The sequence below is a fragment of the Calonectris borealis genome, chromosome 19 (assembly GCF_964195595.1).
Source record: "Calonectris borealis chromosome 19, bCalBor7.hap1.2, whole genome shotgun sequence".
In the NCBI taxonomy this organism is placed as follows: domain Eukaryota; kingdom Metazoa; phylum Chordata; class Aves; order Procellariiformes; family Procellariidae; genus Calonectris; species Calonectris borealis.
Window position 1 is genome coordinate 1704095 of NC_134330.1, and position 21784 is coordinate 1725878.

Here is a 21784-nt window from a genome sequence, read left to right on the forward strand (position 1 = left end):
CACAGCTGGGTCTGGGGCCTTTTCATCCTTGCTTTTTCCTAGCTGCAGGAAAATACCTTCAAGGGTGCATGCACGAGCGGTTGATCTTTAGCCGATACACATTGCTAGTGTAACTATGACAATTTTATACCCATTGAAGATCTGTGCTGAGATAGTCTAAAGCTTCATGGAAACTTTCTTGCTCGTGTCTCCTTCGACGTGAACTTAATGGTAATGGAATTTGCTGTATCAGCAATAAGAATTATTTGATTAACTGGAGAGAAGTAAATAAACCAGTTAACTTCTAAAGTCAGACAGGAAACACCAGAAGTTGGTGGTTTTGCCATTTCCAGTGTACCAGAGGTGCAGGAATGCCAGAACTTCAAAATGTGACCATTGGCTAGAGGAGCGTATGGCTCAGACAGCTAAAGGGACAAAATACTCCAGATGCAGAGTAGCGGCCACCGCGGTGCCTCTCCTCCGGCGAGGGGACGTGGTGGGACGTGTCCTCCCCGCGCTCCCAACAGCCAGGCAAATCTGAAAAATTCTTTGTTCTCACCATTAGATCAGGCACTGAAGGCAGATGCTTTGGGACATAACTGTGGAACAGAGATGATCTGCAGAGCAATTAACCCTGCAGAATGAATGGTTCCCCTTACCTTCTCCTTGGGCCTCATCACATATGGCCTCCCATCCTTGAGCCTCGCCATGTTGCATAGTGTGTCCAGATCTCGTAAGGGGCTCCCCCAGATCGTCCCTGTTAGTGGGGGTGAACTCGCATAATTGCAAGGATCCCCACCATCTACAGAGAGCTGGTTTTGCTTACCAACCTTTCAGGGTGTTTTCATCAATTTTGATCTGCCTGTTGGAAATTTATAGCGATGATGCCCTCCGGGGAGTGACTTGTTTTTCCTACCCCCAATTCAGCTTCAGACTTGTGAATTTTTAGTACATACGCATATATAACTGTGCGTCTGTATTTATACAGATACCGCCTGTGCACGTTTTGCAGTAATTCTCCTTGGATGCTCTTGCTTTCTCCTGCAGTCAATTTTTTTGAATGACATGGAACTGATAATGAATGTGGTTTCAGTACCGAATGATCGGGCTCGTCTCATTCCACCTCTCCTGGTTTTGAGCAAGAATGTGAGGACTTGCTGTGTCTATTTTAGATTCCATCATGAAAGGAATAATTGAGATTGAGATTCTTAGTCACTCAATGCAGAAGGTCAGGGAATTAATGCTGTGTTACATCCAGACCATTCATTTACTGTGCCTCCATTTTTTTTTCCCTTAACTGTCTGTAGGGGAAAACAAATGTGCCACAGAGAAGGTAACGCATCTTCAATGCTGCGCACATCCCCAGCCTCTGATAATACACACTGTTTATCTTTATTTTGGGGGTGTTCCAGGGCAGTTTTATCATCATAATTGATTAGTGGCGACAGGGAAAAAAAATCCAGGAGTAACAGGAAGAAATGATTCCAGTGAATCCATTGACTCAGTTGTAGCATTGATCTGCTTCTGGGAATTATTTGTAGGAGAAGATTCATAGTTCATAATATTAGTTGGGACTTCAGAACAGTTTATCAGAGGATCTTAAAGGCCTTTGGTTACAATTAATCAGGTAGAAAAACAAGGTAGACAGCCTGGTTTTGGTAGAGGGAAGGAAATGGGATTCCTGGCATAACTCTAGCCATGAGTATTTGTGGCCCAAAAAGTGCATCTCCCCTCGGTGCAGCACCGGCAAGAGGCGGTGGCATTGCCCGGGCCCTCAGGTGCTTTCCTGCACGGGGCCAGAGGAGCAGCACAAGGACGTCCTGCTGCTGCCGGTCGCTTGCACCGGGGCACGGTGCTGGCCGAACGCTGGCGGCGGCGCTGGAGCCCCCGTCCTGCTGCTGCTGCTCTTGGCCTCCGCCCCAGCACGGCCACGCACGGCAGAGCAAAGCGAGCGCAAGTCTGCTGGACGCTGCTGCCAAACTGCCCCATAGGGAGAGGCAACGCAAGGGATAACTCAGGTTGCTCAAGTATTTCTAAGCGCAGACATGGGTGCCTGGATTTCCAGCTGCTATCAACTGGCATGATTAAGGAAAGGTCCTTGAAAAAATCCGCACTAAACCCCTCCTAAGGATGAAGTAAAGGTGCCTGTGAGATGGTCACCTGAGCCAGATCAAGCAGGGAGAGCTGCACAGGGACAAAACAACACCTCTTCTTCCCCTGCCTCTCCTCCCCGTTTTGTTTTTGTTTTTAACTTAACTGATCTGTATCCTGCAATCCTACCCGCAGGAGAAATGACACATCTGAAAAAAGCAGGAGGATTTGTTTAAAGTGGTCTGGTTGGGTGTATATATAGAGAGAATTGCTTGGAAGTAGTAAATAGAATTAAACACTGTAGTTCTGAAAAACAAAATTCTCAGGGCTGTCTGTTGATTTCAAAGCTGATGAAAACAAAGCAGGCTTTGAAATCTTTCCTCACAGAGCTTTCCCCCCCTCCCTTATCATCTAAAAGATGGGCCTGATAGTATTTGGGTTTCATGCTTCTTTTGAAACAGTTGAAAAATGCTGTTTTCTCAATTAAGATGAAAACCCCAATGTTTTTAACAAGGTCAGTGTAATGTCTTCATCAGCAAGATGCTGAAATAACTCGATGCAGATCTGGAACTTCCACTGGGAAAAACTTCAGTGTCTACCCAAAAAAGTCTAGAGCCACCTTTGCACTAGGTGTGAGCCGGTATCGCTTCCCTAAAATTACGGGTTCTGGGATAACCGACTTCAGTTTAGGGACTGGCCGCCGTGCTTTTAAATAACTCCTGGCTTTTGTTAGTTTTCCCCTGGCGAGCTGCTGGAGAAGGGGCAGCGCCCGGTCTCGGGTACCTGCACATCCCGCAGAAGGGCAGCCTCTGGGTGTTGTGTGTTGTGGTTTCGTTCCATGTGACTCAGCAGCTGGTAACAAAAAGAAGGACTGGTGACCTGGGAAGACGTGTAGAGCTCACTGCTAGGAAATGCAGGTGGATACTAAAGGACGGACAGCCTGAAAAAAACACAATAAAAAATATCTAACCCCCTAAGTCTGCACTCTGTCGAAATTTTGCCTACGAGTAATACAACAAAGCTGCTGGGTGCTGTGCTTTTGAAAGCCTGTCCTCCGTTACAAACGCCGAGGACATGTAGAAAGGCTTCTCCCAGCTCTTTGGAGATGCGGCTTGTCTCTGGCCAACCCTCCCTGACCCCCACGGCCGGTCTGAAACCACAGTCCCCGAGGACATCACTTCCTTCCTCTGTGCCCTATCTTCTCCGAGACAGGGTTGGCAAAGCTTATCTCCCAGTGTGTTTCTGTAGCTCGCTGTACACGCTGGGGGTGATGCCAAAGGCAGAGATGCATCAACAAGACCAATTGTTTGCAATGACATATTCTGCATTTTAAATGATCTTTGATTTCCTGGCAGCTCCCCAGCGTATCGCCCCTCCGTAATGCTGTCTAAATAATGTTTGTCAGGTGAAGCCACGTCTGGGTAACACGCAGGCCAGTCCGCAGCGCGCTGTTAGTCATCGGTGATTTCCGAAACCCACTGCCCGATCAATCTCAAGAACTACTAAATGATAGATAGAATATAATATAGGTCATTATTTCTTCCCTATGCATGAAAATGAATTATTCAGTAAAGATTTAGACCCTTTTTATTATGACACTGAATTTATAGAGCATACAAAACATAAATGCAGATTTCTCCTGCACCAGATAGATGAACTCATTCTCCAGGCAGTGTGAGTTAGATGCAGCCATTCAGCATCGCTGGACGGCACAGACAAGATGTCCAAACGGCTAGGGCACACGCCTGCGACGCGGGCGATTAGGACCTACACCTAGCTCAGCTGCCAGCTTCCTTACTTGGCATAGTATTTTCAAAAGCCCCTGGCTGGTTTAGGAGCCCAAGATCTATTTATTTCAGAAATCAGGCTCTCGGGACCCATGCACCTTCAATGAGATTTGGAGTCACATGTTACTTAGGCCTTATAAATGTTTATCTTAACAAACTCAGCATCTCAATCTCTGATCTCTGAAACAGAGTGGCCATATATCGAAAGGAAATCAGTAAGGCTAAAACCTGTTAATGAGAAGTAGGTGCTGTATGAGCACATGGACAGATGTGGTCTTCCTGAATTCCGTGTACAGAGCTACCGTCTAGAATTTGGGTTGGTTTGTATCAATAGCAGTAACTTTCCTTGTTATTGGAATAGATGCTCCAATTTTTAATTGTGCAGCTAGGGAGAATGTTACCACTGACCAGCAGTTACAGATGCCAGCTTCGCAGTTCATTAGCTACTTCTGAAAGTCTGCTGGGAGCTCAGATTTTTAGCATGAACATTAGAGCTCAGAGAGGAGGAGAGCAAAGGGCAAGCCTGCAAATTCTCCCTGGTTTGGAGAAAAGGCTGGGGATGGGGGCTGGAACAGCCCCTTTGGAGACGGGTGCTCTCTGCTACGAGGAGCAGGATAGCAGATCCCGGTTTGTCACCCATCAGCTTCACCTGTGCCCCCCCAGAGCAGCCCTGGTGCAGTCGTTATGGCTTTTGTTCACTGGAACACGGGCAGTGAAGTGGTCAGTCCCTTTTTTAGGGCTACGCTGACCGCGGAGGGTTTGGGCACAGAAACACGGCAGTGCGGAGGGTTTGGGGACAGAAACATGGCAGTGCTGACGCCTCTTCTGAGCCTTTCCTCCCTCTCTACTGCATCCAGGGCAGCAAAGTCCTGGGTGCCCGGGTCCTTTATACTCGGACCAGACAGCAGGGAAACTTGTTTCCTCTGCACATAGCCCAACATTTTGCTAATTTTACTAACTCCCTGGGCTAAATTCTGCCCTAGGTAATGTTAGAATAATTTGCTTCTCAGAAAGCTAGGGTGTAATTACCTGTCATGGGTGCATGCTGACTGGGATGTAAGTGGAGGTGGCAGGGTAAATGGGCTCACTGGTTTTGGTGATGTTACAGAGGATCGCAAGTGGCTGGACTGGGCGTGCTCTGCAGATGCAATTGGGCAGCGGTTTGCACTGGGCTGTTTTCTAATGCTGCAGTGTGTAGACCTCCCTTGAGCACACCGTGTTCTCGGGGAGCGGGCTCCGCTCTGGGGGCAGCAGAACTGCTTTCTGGGCACGAGGAGAGGTGCGAGGGGAGCCTCAAAGAGCGGGGAAAGCCCTGCACCTGCTTTCCTGGCTGCGCTGTCCTGGGTGTTCTCAAAATCAGTCATTAGTGGGATTTTTCTCCTGCAAGCACCATCAAACGGCCATTGCCAAAATACCCGGAGTAAGGACCCGGGCGGCTTCCACCTTAATGTATGTAATGTACGCAGTTGCTCGGGTTTGCAAACCTCACCGAGGGCAAAAACAAACAGAGTGATGGAAGGCTGGCTGAAAATGAGCTGAATTTGTAAATCTCAGCAGTGTGCGCAGGAGAAATAGCAAAAAAGACGGAATAGATTGGAAGTGGTCACCTGCCTGAACCCGACCACGGCTCTGGGAAGGGCGGAAAAGAAAAAGTACCGATAAAGTCTTTCAAAAGCCATTTGACCTGTAATTTTCACTGATGTAAGGGATAACAGTGGAGATTTCGTTTTAATATATAGAAATCCAGATTTTTTTTCCTGAGCTGTAATCAGCTCCACTGAAGTTCCCTCTGTCCATCAGCAAAATCTGTCTCATGCTTGTTTTTTCTGGAACCCCTTTAAAATTCTGCACTGCGGTGGGAGAGATTAAAGGGGTAATATAACCCCAGGAACCACACTCCTGATGAGTAATTTCCCGGTGATTATTACAAGAAATAGCTAAGATCTAAAGGAGGCTCAGAGGGGGGAGAAAAAGACTGTTCTTTAATCCCCCCCCATCCATTTACCTTCCACACGGGTGCCGCTCACCCCGCTGGGGCAGGGCCAGGTCAGCTCCTGTCCCAGCCGGAGCGGCCGGGGTCTTCCCTGCCCGCCCGGCCCCTGCCCGCTGGTGGAGCCCCTCTGACGAGGAGCACAGAGACCCACGCGGGCGCCTGCCATGCTGCTGAACCAGAATTCAGCACTTCATGAAAAAACAAACCAGAAAAGGGAATTTTATCAGATTTTGCAGTGGTCGGCATCAAAACATGAAGATGGCTGTTTCTTTGGTAGGCCTGACCTACCAGACCTGTGCACATCCTCTAATTTATGCCTTGTTCATTAGTCACTGCTGGAAAGTCCATTTACACACTGCCCTCACCCCCCGCAATAAAAAAAACTGTAATCCCTGAGCTTGAAATAATTGGTGACCCCAAAATAGCTCTTGCAGGCACGGCCGCCGAGCCGGGAGGGCTTCAGTTAGGAAGCACTCGGTCTCGGGCGAGCTGAGGTTCTCAAAATCAATGGATGTTTCTGAAAATGTAGGGCAACGTGGCTCAGTCCCGTTGGGCGGGCGGCCCACGCTCCCGCTCAGCGCTTCTTAATTTAGGTGAAACTGATTGCTTTCACCTTATATAATTACGACAATACTTGGCAGCCCCATCGCCGCTTCCGTCTGACGCTGCAAAGTGCTGTTCAACCACCAAGTGTAAAACATAGGAGCCGAGGGTAAACGCCATCACTCGCGCTGGGCAGCGCTCTTCTGGGGCCGAAGGCTGCAGCAGCGCTGCTGGAGCCCTGGGACGCAGGGACACCGGGGTGCAGGAGTCCTGGGACACGCGGGCAATGGGGTGCAGGAGCCCTGGCCTGTGGGGGCACCGGGGTGCAGGAGCCCCGGGACACGGGGGCAGCAGGCACCAGCTCCTCCCTTTGGGCAGCCCTACGAAGTTGTAGGCTAAACGCAGGAGCGTTCGCAGGGTCCGGGCTGTGCGCGGCACCCAGGCGAAGGGTGCTGGAGCCCAGGCTGGGTGACGGGATAAATGACACGCCGCAGCCGCGTGGGTCACCATCCCTACACCACAATTCCTTCTTTGCCGGACGCCCGCCCGCCCTTCCCGACAGACCCTCCAACTACCCATTCGGTATGTTTGGCTGTGCCGCGGGGGAGCAGGGCAGGGGTGACGGCGGGAAAGCCCACGTCCCGCGCCGCCTTCACCCCAAGAGACACCCCCCCACTCCTCGGGGGTCTGCTCTGCCGCTGCGGACCGGCCCACGGACACGCGTGGCCGCCCAGCGCAGGCCTGCGGAGCCGCTATCAGAGCGGTGCGTTATCAGCCGGCGGCTCCCGCTGATACCGGCTGCCGCACGCGCGGGGGTGCTCGGCGCTGCTCGCCCGTGGGTGCTCGCTGCCCTGGGGCACGCGCGCCGGGCGGGCGCTCGGTGGCGCGGGCGCGCGCGGCGGTGACGTCGCGGCAGGGCCACGCGACGGCGGCGGGCCCCGCCCCGTGGCGCGGGGGCGGGAGGGAGGGCCGGGGAGGGGGGGAGGGAGGCGGCGCGGCGGCGCGGGATGGAGGGAGGAGAGGATGGTGGCGGGGGGAGGGAGGGACGGCGCGGCGCGGCGCTGAGCTAAGCCGATCCCACGTGTGACGGATCTGGCTGCTTCCCCAGCGCCTCTCCAGTGAGATCCTCCGGTAGCGGAGGGAGGAGGAGGGGGGAAGGGAAGGGGAAAAAGCAACCGGAGCGAACCGAGCCGTAGCCGGGCCGGGGGGGGCGGGTTGGGCGGGCGGGGGGGGTCCTCTCAGGGGCTCTCGCTCGGCGCGGCGCGGATCGCTGCGGGCTCCGCGCGGCCATGGAGGCGGACGGGAGCCAGGCTACCTCGGGGAGCCCCGGCGAGGCGCAGCACGACCCCGGGTAAGTCGGCGGGCGGCGGGGCGCGGAGCGGAGCGGCGAGGAGCGGGGCGGGGGGGGCCGGTCGGTCGGCCGGCCCCCCCCGCCCCGCTCCTCGCCGCTCCGCTCCGCGCCCCTCCGCGCCGCCGTGAGGTGCCCCGTCAAAATGGCCGATCCCGCACCGGCGTTCAACTCCGCTCTCTTCTCTCCCTCCAGCAAGATGTTCATCGGCGGCCTCAGCTGGCAAACCTCACCAGGTAAGGGCTGCCGCCCCCCCACCCCTCCCCGTCGCGGCTTCCCCCCCCCCCCACGCGTCCCGCCCCGCGTGGGCCGCGTCCCGCCGCGCCGGGGCCTGCCCGCGCCCCCCCCTTCCCCTCCTCTGCCTCTCTGCTTCTCTCTCTCTCCGCAGACAGCCTTAGAGACTATTTTAGCAAATTCGGAGAAATTAGAGAGTGTATGGTCATGCGGGACCCCACCACCAAGCGCTCCAGGTAAAACCGCCGCCCACCCGAGTCGGGTTGACAAACTTCGCGAGTTGCCGCCGGGGCGGGTGGACCCCCCCCGCCCCTGGCCCCCCCCACCCCCCCATCCCATCCCACGCGTGGCCGGTGGGGCTGTTCGGGAGGTTTCTCCGCGCCCCCTGCGCCGCATCCCTCCAGCCGGGAGGAGGAAACAAAGCGGCCGGTGGAGGCGGAGAGGTGCAGGGGCGGCCGGGTCGGGGCTGTCCGCCCTCCCGCGGAACCGGAGGCTTTGGGGAAGGGGAGGGGGGAGGAAACGGCGATTTATTTTTATGACTTCTCTCCTTGTCTTAAGTTCTCATCCTTCCTCGCCCCCTCTCCCCATCCCCTGGCTCTTTGTCTCTCGCAGAGGCTTCGGGTTCGTTACGTTCGCGGATCCGGCGAGTGTAGACAAAGTCCTGGCTCAGCCCCACCACGAGCTGGACTCCAAGACGGTAGGTCGTGCGTGGGGCTGCCCGGCTGCCCTTCCTCTGCTGCGGCGGTGACAGGCGACGTTACAGGGACCGTGCCCTCGCCCCGCGCTTGGCCGCGGCTGCGACTTCGGCTGGTTTTTTGCGGAGCGGTGTCAGGCTGTCATTGAACCGGGACTTTGCATGGTTGTTTTTTTCCTTTCTTCCTAGAGTCTGCCTTTGACTTACGAAAAGCGGTAACTTCTTTTTTTTAAATCCCAATTTACCCATACCGACCGATGGCTCCTCCCCCAGCCTTACATTTTATTGAGCGGTGACATTGAAAAAATTGTAGAGTAAAATCCAACTTTTTTTGGTGTTCCGCTGCAGAATGCTTTCTGCAAGGAACTTTCTACATCTTTTGATTGATTATTTATTTATTGGTGCGCGTGTTTCAAGGTGGGAGTGACTTACTGTCAAATCGTAAAAGCTGCTTCTAGTGTCATTTCCCAAAGTCATTTTTTGGAGAGATCCCCCTCACCTGTGATGTTAGGGCCCTTATGAAACGTACGCATTAATCTGTGGAAAGCTATACGAGAGCTCGAGAGTAGATGTGGCAGAGAAGCACAAGTCCTAATTTGTTGTTGTTTCTGCAGTGCTTTTTGTTACACTTAGTCTCCAATGGATAACATAAGGAAAATGCTGATGAGATTCAGCTGATCTGTTTTTTTTTTTTACATTTGCTATTTTTAAAAAAAAAAAACAAATAAACCACATGTAAGTTCGCCCCTTGACCTGATACGGTGTTTTCAGTATTGGGTCAAACAAAAGGTATCAAGCGTGTGTAGCTTTAGGCCCGGTTTTTCTCCCTGCGATCAAGGCCATGCAAAAGGATGAAGTTTTCGTGCCTCTTACTTCGTTGCAATTTTAAGCCTCAGCAAACCTGGAAGGGGAGGGGGGAAGGACACTGGTAGAGGTCATTATTGCTTTGGTACTGATCGGTCTGAGGGGGGTCGTGTTTGGGGAAGGGAAGGATCGTGCTGGTTTAACTGGCAGAGAGCTTCTGCTGGACGTGTCGAATGTGTTTGTTGCTGTAACTGTCTTTTATAGTATGTATTCTAGATCTTAAAGGTTTTATTTTAACATGAGCATGGTGTTAGGAGGAATCCCGTCTCGGTGCTGGAACATCTTGCGTGTGCCTGTGTGTATGAGATTATAGTTAAATGAAAAATAGAAGAAGCAGGGAGCAAACATGAGTGTATGATTTTTTTTTTTAAGATGTAATTTATGTGAAAACAAAAAGCCCAAAGCTCTCGCAGAAGCAGGTGGAATCTAGTGTTTTAATTCGACCTACAAATTCTGCTGGGCTTGTCTGAACACGTAGCCCATGCTTTCACATGCCTTAATAATTTGATTTCAGATTTAATCAGATATGGTAAGATAACTGATTCAACTGTGCTCCTGAGATTAAACTCACCAGACTTTTCATGTACAGCTATATTCTCTATGTGTTTTTTAAAGATAAATTTAGATAAGAAGAACAAAGGCAAACAGTATCTTGAACGAGGGTTTTAAAAAAAAAAAAAAATCATGGGAGGACACCCTGTCATATTTCTGACTATAATTAGGTCCTCCCCCAGATTTTTTTCTGTATCACAGTCTAGTCCCTGCAATGTATTAATTTGCTCTTCTCTGGGGGAGGGGTGAAAAGCTTGACCAGGACAAATTCGCCTCAATTTTGATTGTGTGATAATGATTGAATCAATCTAAACAAGAAAATGACCTTAGAATCAGTAACGCAGCTTAAAAGTAAAACATGAAACTAGCCAGGTTCCCTTTCAGCCGTTTATTTGTAGACGTGTATAGTAACTGTTCTTTAGTATAACATAGCATTTGACTCTGTTTCAACGTTCAGCACAGGAGGCAGATCGGTTGGGTATTGGCATGGAAACGTCGCTCTTGTTTACAGTTACGTTAAAAGCTTTGTTTAGGTAATGGCCATTCATATCAGAAATAGTATTATAGTCATTTCCTAGAGGACTTGTAGATACAGTAAGTAGAATTGTACCTAACTAACTAATTTTTTTTTTGGTAGAAGTTTTTTTTTTTGTTGTTGTTGTTGTTTAAATAGTTGGCAGGGATATGCAAAAGGTATGGATTTGCCATGTTGATTGCTTGTGTTCATCTTCAAACGCTGATGGTGTTTATCCAAAAGGTTTTGTGAAGGAAAATTCAGTTATTTAATAAGGGCTGTCGCTGTGGTGCAAAGAACTCCATGCTCTTTGAACTGACCTTCAAAAATGAATGTGTTGCTTTAGAGTTTTTAATGGCTCTTCCAACTTTTTACCAGTGGGACTTTGCAGTGATGCCCTTCTGGTGGGACTGGTGTTCTTCGTTAAGAAAACTTTAGCTTTTGAAGCAAATGTAGAAACGTGCATGTTTGCCTCCACCTTTGAGTATCGCTGTGGAAAATCCGTACCTGTTGTATTTCCCCAGTAGACAAATGCCTAGTCAGTGCTGAATATATTTGTAGATAATGTTAATCTCTATGAAAAGGTTAGCTTTCTAGATAAAGAATTTTACTTTTTATGCTTTTTGAACAATAAAGTGGCATGTAATCGCTCATTTCTCAGGTATGTCCTAAAAAAGATACATTTGTATCTGATGTAGACAAATCAGTTTATCAGTCGCACATCAGATATTTGTGCTATTTCCAATTTTGACAAATTAATTGAGTAAAACTGCTTTTTAGGAGAGGCCCGTGGTTTTTTATCAGTGACAGGTATATTTATCACCACAGGAATAACAATACCAAATGGAAACATCTCCTCTTCTTAATCAGGGTTAGCTTGAGGGGGGGAAAAAACCCAACAAAAGCCAAACCCAAGCTACTAAAGAAAGCCTCTACTTCTAAATGTGCCTTAACGCAATCAGGATTAGTTTCATCAGTTTGTTATATAGTCAAAGATGACACTGAAAGCAGTCACAAGTTGCACAATTAAGGTAGGATTTAATCCTTTAAAAAATCCTTTTCCAGACTCTTTATTTAGAACATATCTGCGTGCAGATGCTGCTAAAAAACAGGTGAAATCAGCAGCATGTAGACATTTTATTCCAATCATTTTTAAAGATGACGGGTTAAGATGGGCAGTTGTTTAAAAGGTATGATTTTTATTTACATCCAGCCATGCATCTGCGGTGGTGTCTTTTTGGTTTTAAGTGATTTTTTTGAATGGTGGAGAAGAGTTGCTTTTCAAAGATGACCCATGTGGAAGTTGTTTTTAAAATTGCAGTATTAGCATTTTGGAATTGCAGAGTGGACACGCTTTCTAATTTATGCAGCGCAATGGGAGTCAATGCTGCATCTTAAAAAAGGGAGCATGGGGTAAAACAAAGATTTTTTTTTTTTTTTTTTTTGTCCCCTTTTCTTCTTCCTTCCTTTTTGTCTCTGTGGTAGTGTGCTTCATTCAAGAATACTTTAGGTAACTCCGTCATGGAAAATCTTTTTTAAGAACTTGATTTCTTCTGGTTTAAAATGCCTGTATGTTTCGTTTGTGTCTTGCTCTCCTCTCTTCCTCCCCTTTCCATACATGCCCCTTTGTTGTCTTTCATTGCTCACATATATTCTTTGAGGGTGAGCAATCCAGATCAATTTGGTATATTATTATGAAGGATAATCTTACAGTCCTTCTAATGTTTTACTTTTAATAATTGAAATGTAAATAATTTGACTTTGTGTTTTGCATTTCTTTTTTGTCTGGTGTTGCTAGTCAGTTGACAAAACAAAGCAGAAAAATAAAAGAAAAACAAAGTAACCCAAAACCCAACTGAAGGAAGGTGCAGGTGTCAAAAACAATAGGTTAAGATCTTGATCAGGAATGTTGGCCGTCTTTCTGTGCAACCTCCAGGGTATGTAGTAACGTTTAACGTGCAGTTTTGGTTGTAGAGGCAGCATCCAGAGACTAATACAGAGCTCCCTGAGCACCAGCAGAGGTTGTCGCCCAGAAGATGATGCAGGAGGTGTACAGAAGAGATGTTTTCTTCCTTTCTTCCCGTCTCCCTCCCCCTGCCAAAAACAGCCCCAGACAGACCCAGACTGTGATCCATCAGTTCCAGAGTAGTTCTAGATGACCTGATGTGCTGAATTATAAGCCTGAGAAATGAGGGATTAATAATTCAGTGATTTAAAAAAAAAAAGTAGTATATAAATTGACAACAAAAGCTATCTTGTTGATTTCCCCTTTCTTTTTCCTCAGATTGACCCTAAAGTTGCATTTCCCCGACGAGCACAGCCTAAGGTAAGTAGGAGGATCGATAATAGGATTTTAGGCACACAGAGAATCATTGTTGCCAGGCAGTTCAGGTTTCAAACAGGGAATTGGCAATGAAAGCTTTTAAAGCTGGAGTGCATGGCGTCTTAAGGGTATCAGCGTATGGCTGTGAAACTACAGGAGAGCTGCTTTGTGCGATATTACGTGTCTCCAGTTTAACTGTCTCCTTGCAGAGACCCGGTCAGTTGCGGCTGGCTGAAAAGCAGAGACTTCTCTAGCTCTAGTGCGAGATTGTTGCTGCATTACTTGCGTTTGTTATGCTATTTTACGCAATATGTTTTGCATGGTGTTTATGAAGAGCATTTGGATTAAGTGCAGACTTCAGGCTTGTTTTGAGCTGAGCTTTCAGTTCTGTGGTTGTGATGGATGGGAATATATCTCTGCCTTCATTGTTTGCAAATTTTCTTTTGTATAACTTCAGAGATGTGTTTGGAGACTAATAAGCATTGGATAGCAAGTTTCTGATGAAGCTCTGAACTCTTCAGGCCATGGGGTATTCTTTTGCAAGAACAGTGAAACAATGAGCTTTAAGTCTCAGCCGATCAGGCTGGCTGGAGAAGTGACCTTCTTCTTCCAGGGCACTCTTGCTATAGTGCGGCCAGTTTCCACGTTGGGACAAAGACGCTGTAGCCATGTGCAGAGAACTTACGTCTGCATGCTTGCTTTGAGGTATCGCTGTGTGCCATTTCTTCTGGAGGAGTTGCTTATGGAATAGAAGTGGTTGTTGCTCTTTAGGCTGTGCCTAACGAAAACAACAGATCAGTTTCAAATCACATGTGCAGTCAGTTGTATTTGAATTTTGAAAGCCAGAGGCTGAAGGAAAACTTGTAATTGACTTTTTTCTTTATTTGTTTTTGACTGTTGGAAGAACTTCATTTAGCTGGTATATGCCACTTGTATACACTCTAAGCATCTTGGGTTACTTCAGTATTCTGCTAAAAAATGGAAAGACAAGGCTGCAAAGTTGTGGGTGCAAGTCAATAAAGATTAAGTGGTTTAAAATTGGTGGCAGGAGACTACCTGAACAAGTTCAACCTAACAATTTTATTGCATATAGCTTCTCATGAAAGCAAGCAGTTTAATAGCGTGTGGAACCATTATGTTAAATATTGTACAAAACGTGCATCTAGGAAAAACGATGTGTAATTTGAAAACCCTAGACATATAGCAGGAGAGGTGCTAGTGATTTCTTTAAAAGAAAAAAAAAAAAGAGAACAAAACCCAACAGCCTACTTGCAGAATTTTAAACCAAACTAATATAGTCAAATATTTAGAGGTTCTTTTCTTCGTAGGACATATCTAATGACTAATTAGTGAATAACGGTGTGCCTGGCTTGCTTCTGCACTAAGCAAAGAGTTTGTAGGGTTTGTGGCTTCTGGATTACATTGTTGGATTAATGCTGTCTTTAAGATACAATTTAAAGTTATCAGAATTTTGAAGGGTTTCATAATTGAAGTATGGAGATGATCTTGCACTGTGACTGATGATCCATTCTTCCTTCCCAATACCTTTTAAAGGCTTATTTACATTTTAAACTGTCTTCAATTACCAGTTATCTGTTTCTACAGTGTTATTTGTAAAAGTTTATAATGCTTATAACAGAGCTGTTAAGCTGTCCCGTGTGATTTCTTCTATAACAATTAAAAAACCAGGGCATGACTTATGCCGAGGATATTAGCGAGTTAAATTTTTGTGTTAAAAATGACCTGATTTTGCATTCTTTACAAAGGGGATTTTGTTTTCTCCGTGTAGGTTTTTTTTTTCCCTTGGTTTTTGGTAACAGACATCTTTCAAGTGTGGGGCAAATCCTGGAACATACGCTGGATTCCACTCTTAGCAGGAACTCGCTTTCTCTGGAGAGATCAGCAGTGTCTGTTTCTGCTTTTTACACACTTGTCCTTTCTAAAGCGTTGGGATTTCTACAGGGCACTTGAAAAAAAATCTTAAAATTGAAAGGAGCCTTATCAGGAAATTGGAGAAAATCAGATGCAATAAAGAACAGATTTTACATCAATTATGATGTATTATTCTGGACTGCATTTCATAATCTGGATTTTTGTGTTTTCTGTTTTTGAATTAGATACTGAATTAAGGTTTTGGACTTTAGTTGTTCATTTATCCCAGTTGAATACCGAACGCTCAGCGTTAAAATGTGACTGTACTTTAGTCTAATTAACTAGCTAATGCTTGGGTCTGTGGAGATTAATGGCATTTAATGAAATGTCTCTGTCTCTTTCTAGGTTCAAGGGGAGATTTCTCCCCCCCCCCCCCCCCCCCCCCTCCAGTAGTCTTCCTTCCTGGTGTGTTTAGCAAAATGCAGATTGGGCTTTTTTCAGTGGTCTTCCTGGCTTTCCACCCTGATGGTGACTGGGTGCTGAGGTGGAACCAAGGCTGCGGGCGTGTTCCCCCTTGTGCAGGCAGACCTTCTGGCAGCGCTTCCCTCCATCCGTCCCCTTCCTTCGGGAGCCCTTTTGACCTGCCTCGGCACAATTAACTCTTCAGTGGGCAGCGGCTGCGCTGGTTCTCGGGCTGCATTCGCCTCCTTTGCCAGATCACATGCTCGCTGTGGTCTGCGGGGTCACGCTCACTTATTTGTGTGCGCACAATAATTTGTGCTCGTTCCTTCCCCCCTTCTGATTCACTTTAATTGGCTAGTCTTCCCCTTTCAAACTGTAGCCCAGTAAAATGCTTTCTTTTGGGCTTTTAAACGGCATCTCCATGATTTGACACCTCTCTGGTGATGCAAATTGGTTACTGAGTAAGAAGTGGCAGGTTGTAACAGCAGAGCATTCTTCCCTGATTTTTTTTAGAATGACCCTCACAGAAAATCCTTGCTGATTGCCTCCAGTGGATTATGCCATGATGTGTAATCCTGCTCTCCTTGTGAAGTCCAGGACGACTTGAAGCCATTGTTTTAGGAAATTTGCTGCAGGGGTTTAACTTGTTGAGGTTCTGGTATATAGCTGACAGCAAGATGAAAAGAATATACGTATGCTTTCTTGCGGCTGCTGTTTCTTGATAAAAATCTGTCTTGCTTCCAAATGCTGGAAGGCATTTCTGTAACAGTTGATCATTTATAACTGCTGACTTAAAAATCCTTAAAAAGCAGCAGTGATGGGGGGGGAGTAGTTTTGTACCCCCTTTTGAATACTGAAGACTACAATAATTTGACTTTTTAATATACATAGCCTGTCAGTTCTGACATTACCTGCTATATTAGGTTGGAGAAGCCTTATCAAATTTAGCATGTTCATTAGATATTTTCAAATGTAAGCAGTTTCCACCCTCACCCCCCCGCCTTGGGGATTTATTTAAAAAACAAAACAAACCTGAAGAGCAAAAGGACAGCAGCCTGAGTCCATGAAGAAGCTCCTTGGCCATGAAAATACTTTTGTGTGACTTACTGGTATAGAAATTGGGATGCTTTGTTCTGCAAAGCCATGTACGAGGCAGAGGCAGATAAAACTTCAATCAAAGTTTACAGTTAGTGAAGCTACGCACTGAATTGTATTTTGTGCTCAGGTTCCTCCAGGATGGGACCAAGGTGCCAGTTCTTCCCGGCACTTACTACAGGGGCATAATGCATATGGTTAGGAATTGCTCCGGCAAGTCAACAAACTTGCAGTAGCATTTGGCGGCATTCGTTAGCATTGTATATGTGACCTGCTGACTATAGTCTCTATGCATCCTCTTCAACAGCTGTTAAATAGAAAGGGCAAGCCAACTACTGCTGCTAGCTACTGGAGCTGCTCCCATAGCTCGGTGGCATGGGCTGTACACTGGGTGCTGGATGTCCAGCGTCCTGTCTGCTGATGACCCACAGCAGAGGTGGTTGTTGTCAAGATTGCATATTTTAATTTGGGATCTAATCTACATGGTCTGGGTACGATATTCTGGTGACTATTCGGTCACAAAATAGCAAAAGGTCTTTATTCTAACAGAGGACAGTGCAGGACCGATAACTGCTTCTGGCATCTCTGTGCTCCAGGCGGTCAGTGTTTCTGCAAACTGTGCATACCTTGTCCGTGGACTAGCTGGTTTCCTGTCTGGCCAGGCACATGGACTTTAAGAGGTGCAGTTATGCACATCTGTTCCTCCTTCTTTGGCGAAAAACAGTGTGTCAACAACTCTCCTTTCATTTGAGTCGCCCCTGGTTAAACCCACGTGAAGCTGGCTATTCCAGAGCAGCAAATGGAGGGCATGCCCTTTTGGAATAACACCCAGGCTAACCTGGGACATTTTTTTTTTTTTTAAAGCTAACCAGTGGATTTGGATGTCTGATTCCAATTAAGTTAACTGTGGGTGGGGTGTCTGCATCCCTTGGCTGCCTGAGAAACGTGATCCAGAGTAGCAGAGAGAGATTTTATTCCAAAGCAAATGATGATCCTTGAAAATCAAGAGTTCTGTTGTTTGTTTCTTCCCCTGCTTCTGCCTGTAAACTCCTCCAGGTTAGTCCCACTACTTCCCATCTTATTGTAAGTATTGGGTAGACTTTGAAGTCTTTTTCAAAAGAATGTGAACTGAACACACTAGCAGAACTCAGGATTCTTCTTTTCCTGCCACCCTTCCTTCCCCACCAGGCTGTAAAAAGCAGCAAGGTCAGGCCTTTTCCCTAGTTTTTTTTCTTTTTTATTTTTTTCTTTTTCTTTTTTTTTAAAATTCCCCTGCAGGTCTGGATAGAGTAAGAGAGGAAATATTTCCTGCTCTTGGCGTTGGGCATAGATGTGTACCTTATAATATTGCTGTGTCTGCTGCATATAGAGTAATATGAAGTCCTCACCAGATGATATGAGGGATTTTTTTTTGTGGTTTATGGCCAGTGTTCAGGTATCTTGTCCAACCAACCTTGAAGTAGATCTGTTGTCAAGGGTAAACTGCACCTAGAATTTGTCTCCTTCTGGCATTGGATGGTCAGATGGAAAAGTTGGTGAGTCTGAGTCTTGGCTATCAACCCAGGTCTTCTCAGGTAGTAGAGGGTTTTGAAATCCATTATTCTTGGGCTCAGATTCTTGTTCTCTGCAATCTGTTCGAGGCAGAGCATGATCTCTGTTCTTGGATGCTGGCAGCCAGAGGAAAAAGTGGCTGTTCAAGGCGTTTTATGGAGTGCAGTGAGTTTTGTCAGAAGCAAGAGCTGAGCTGGATTTTTGTAATTTTGTTGTTTTTGGAGATGTAAATATTTATTTCTTCTCCCCAGCCGCTCAGGTAGATTGCTCATGTTGTCCTTAATCTCTACAGACTGTCTTTAACTTGTGTAAAATGTATATATTTCCATTATCATTGCCTAAGGACGTCTTTCATGTTAAGAATAGTCCTAATGTACTTTTCTTCCCTTTGACTTACTGCTAACTAAAAATTAAAATTGAACATCATCTAACTTGGGATTTTTTTGTTTTTGGGGTTTTTGTAAAGAGGATTCTACATTCCCTGTGCTTTTCTGTGTTGTTGGATTATTTTTAATAGTGTCTATCAGGTAACTTTTCTGCACTGAGACCTTGCTGCTTGGATATGCCAGGAAAGGGTCCGAAATGAGAGAGGTCAGGGAGATGGAAGAAGAGCAGCATGCTAACACCCTTGTGCGTTCCTCTCTGCTTCCAGATTGAGTGCATCTCGTCTGCAAAGTGCTGAGCCTTTATCAGCCCGGGGGTAGGTCTACTAATGACTGATCTAAAACCATCAAATTCATTTATTTGTCACTGCCAGTGACAGGCCAGTTAATGCTAATGGATTCTTTTTTTAGCCTGTTGACTCTGGTGATAGTCTCATAAATGTTGTGAAATCCAAAGCATTATGGGAACTTCTAACTTATTTTTAGAGGAGAGCTATTGAAACAGGGTAACGTGGTGTCTGTAGATCAAGGTGTATGTTATGTTGAGAGGGAAAAAGAACAACTCCTCTATTTCATTAAGCCGTACGTAGGTGTTGTCTTTGCTGTTCCTAGTAGTTATTTGGCTTTTCAATTGTATTTTAATGTTCTCTTTAAACACATTTTGGGTCATGCTATAAAGGGAGGAGAAGCTGTAAATAGAGCCAGTCATCTTAGGAAAAAATGGCTTGTTTCAGAAAATGGTTCATCTGCAAGGCCTGAAATCTTCTCTGTCGCTATTGTGTGAAAGCACTTAAGCATATACTTAAGTTGGCATAAGCACGTGGGTAAGTGCTTTGCTGAATCAGGATGGACTAAAAGCACATTATTAAATGCTTTGTTGAACTGTGGAGCCTGTAGCAGAAAAAGATTAAAAGATTACTTTGTGTATTTGACAGTACTTTGTATATGGTCAGTCCCATCACTTCTCTTTTAGAGATAGCCAGTTTCATCTCTCTCTCATTTTCCCCCCTCTGCCAGAGGACTCACAAGAAAATATTAATCTGCTGTTTCCTCAAAAAAGGGATTGCAAGGTCAGTGTAGCATCAGACTTAAACAAAACAAAACAAAAAAAATCATTGTCTAAGCTTAATTTAGTCTCTAGCCCTGCAATCACACATTCTATTTGCCTTAGTCACTGGAATAATTCTGTAAACTGCGTGAGTAGTGTTCAACGTGGCTTAGGTTTCTAAGATATTATTGCTGTAGAAATTGTGGTTTGCTGAGTAATTTGAAAGTTAATGTGAATCTCTGTAGTCAGATCAGCATGGGGTATTAATAAGTTACTTCTAAACTTTGGCATTTTGCTGCTCTCCTGTTGAAAATATTTCCTTTATTTTTTGAGTGCAGAGAAAATCTGAAGAATGTTAGGAAGTTCTTCTCCCTTGCTCAGTCATTCCGTGTGCTGGGACGTCTGCAGCTGGGTGTATTATGGTGACCAAGTAGGCTTAAATTAAGTATTAGGATTGTACTTCAGGAACTTTGTATTTTAAAGACGGACCCTACCCTGCTAAGACTTACGCAATTCTACATGTGAGGAATAGTTCCAGAGACTATTGCTGTGAGGCAAGCACAGTTAAATGCGGACAAGCCTTCTTAATCTGTTGGTGAAGTGTACATGGCAAGAAGGGTGAAGGAAAAGAAGTATTGACAGCAGCAGAAAGCGTCATTCCCTCTGCCCTTCCCTCTCCCCAGCAAAGACTTGCATTAATTTCCCATTGACTCTGATGTACAATAGGGAAGAGGTTTCAAGCTGACTGAAGGGGCAAAGGTCCAAGAAAACTACTGTAGCAAGAACTGATGCAGAGTGACAGTAATGAGGTGGCCTGGCAGGTGGGAGGGAAAATTGTGGGGTGGGGGAAAGAAACTGGTATCTAGTGAATTAAGGAGTTCCCAGGGTTTGAAGTTGTTAAGTCCTATTTGTTTTATTTTCCTCTGTACGTGCCGTACGCCTACGAGGTATGGCTGGAGCAAGGCCTCCTTGGGTGAGAACGTGGGCAGGGTCCTGGTGCAGCTCCAGTCCTTGTGGTTCAGGGCTGGCTTGCTGGGAGTTGCTGGTGTTGCCCAGAGGGTACAAAATTCTTTGCAGTGTCCCCAAACCTGCGCTGTGCTGTGTTAATTTGTGTTTTAGTATCCCTGACTCTGAGCTCATCTTTATGTTGTTCTGTGGGTCAGTTTTGCATCAAAGAGAAGGTGAAGAGCACAGGGTGAAAAAGTGTTTTGAAAACTTGATTTATTTAAAATAGAGACTGTGAAGTGCTGGAAAGACTTCCAGCTTCTTGAATGCTGGTGGAAACAGAATGCCTGCTAGATAGAGAGTCAGTAGAGGTTTTTATAACAATTGCTGAATAAACATTGTTCAGGAATCTTCCCGAAGGGTGATTTGGTGTGGTGTGTAAAGAGGTTGCAAGGAGCTGAACATTTGTCCCAAGTATCCGTAAATCCCACTGGACTGAGAGGTATTGCTCAAGTCAGAGGCTTGGTTTGTGGTGAAAGCTTGTCAGCTGCAAGCCCTCGGCACTGGCAGCAGGTTTGCTGTTTGTTGCATTGCTGGAAGAAGGTGTTGCTGATGGGGACACTGCTAGTGATTTTTCTGCCGTGCTTACTGAAAGAGTGAAACTTCTGTACAGTTTTCCATTTGGCCATGTCATCAATCATTTATGTTCAGAGATGTGTCGGTGCTATCCCCTGCTCTGAGCCCGAGCTGTGCACAGAGCCTGATACATATGCAGAACATTTATCCTTTTGCCAAAGGTTTGCAAAGTGTTGTACATGAGTATAAACAGGTTCATTTGCTGGTGAAATTCGCCTGCTTCTGGTGTATTTGGCAGACCTACAAAGCCTATAGCTCAGTGGATTGTGGAAGGGAACAGAAAACATTGAAAAGAAATCTGAAGTTAGTGCTGAGAAGTGAAATATGATAGGAATTTTCTGAGGACATGGGGGTATCGCCCCACCTTTTGGTGCGGGGCTGCTACCGACTGTCATGTTGGATGGTGTCAGGCTGTTGCTCTCTGCCATGTCCTGAGGATCCCTGGGAGATCTCTCATGCGAGACCCAAACGAGCCCCGCTGAGCCAGCTACGTCGAAAGATGTCGGCTTCTTGCGGTTGGGGCTCCCTCTCCTCAAAAAGTCTCTCGTATAAGATGCTTGGGGTTTTTTTGATTGATGTGTTTGTACTAGACAGCTCACCTTCCTCCCCAGTTGCTTTCTGTAGGTCAACTCTGTAACTCCAGCCCTGGGTGGGTGGCCAGCTGAATACACAGCATACCTAAATTTGAACACTGCCCGGCTCAAATAGTGCTTGGTGAAAAAGCCCCTTGTAAAACCGGCTGTGATAATGTCCCAGGACCACTGTTAGCTGGGTTTGACCACTGAGGAGGCACGGTGTTGCCGTCAGTAAGAGTGTGGTCTTTTTTGGTGTAGCGTGTGGGAACCCAAATACGGTCCTGATGGGCCTGGT

At 46.4% G+C, this 21784-nt stretch overlaps 1 protein-coding gene across 6 annotated transcripts in view; it reads left to right on the forward strand.

The window, feature by feature from the left end:
- Positions 1-7424: 7424 nt before the first annotated feature.
- MSI2 (musashi RNA binding protein 2) overlaps positions 7425-21784 on the forward strand; it is a 262158-nt gene continuing 247798 nt past the window's right edge. For 3 of the 6 annotated variants that reach the window (XM_075168324.1, XM_075168328.1, XM_075168329.1), the window contains exons 1-5: positions 7511-7744; positions 7937-7977; positions 8130-8211; positions 8588-8672; positions 12884-12925. In XM_075168324.1, coding sequence (XP_075024425.1) covers positions 7683-7744; positions 7937-7977; positions 8130-8211; positions 8588-8672; positions 12884-12925 — 312 coding nt within the window. In that variant the 5' untranslated portion in view covers positions 7511-7682. Of the gene's footprint in view, positions 7745-7936; positions 7978-8129; positions 8212-8587; positions 8673-12883; positions 12926-21784 lie in introns of all 6 variants that reach the window. The other 3 variants (XM_075168323.1, XM_075168322.1, XM_075168325.1) reach the window with 3 other exon arrangements.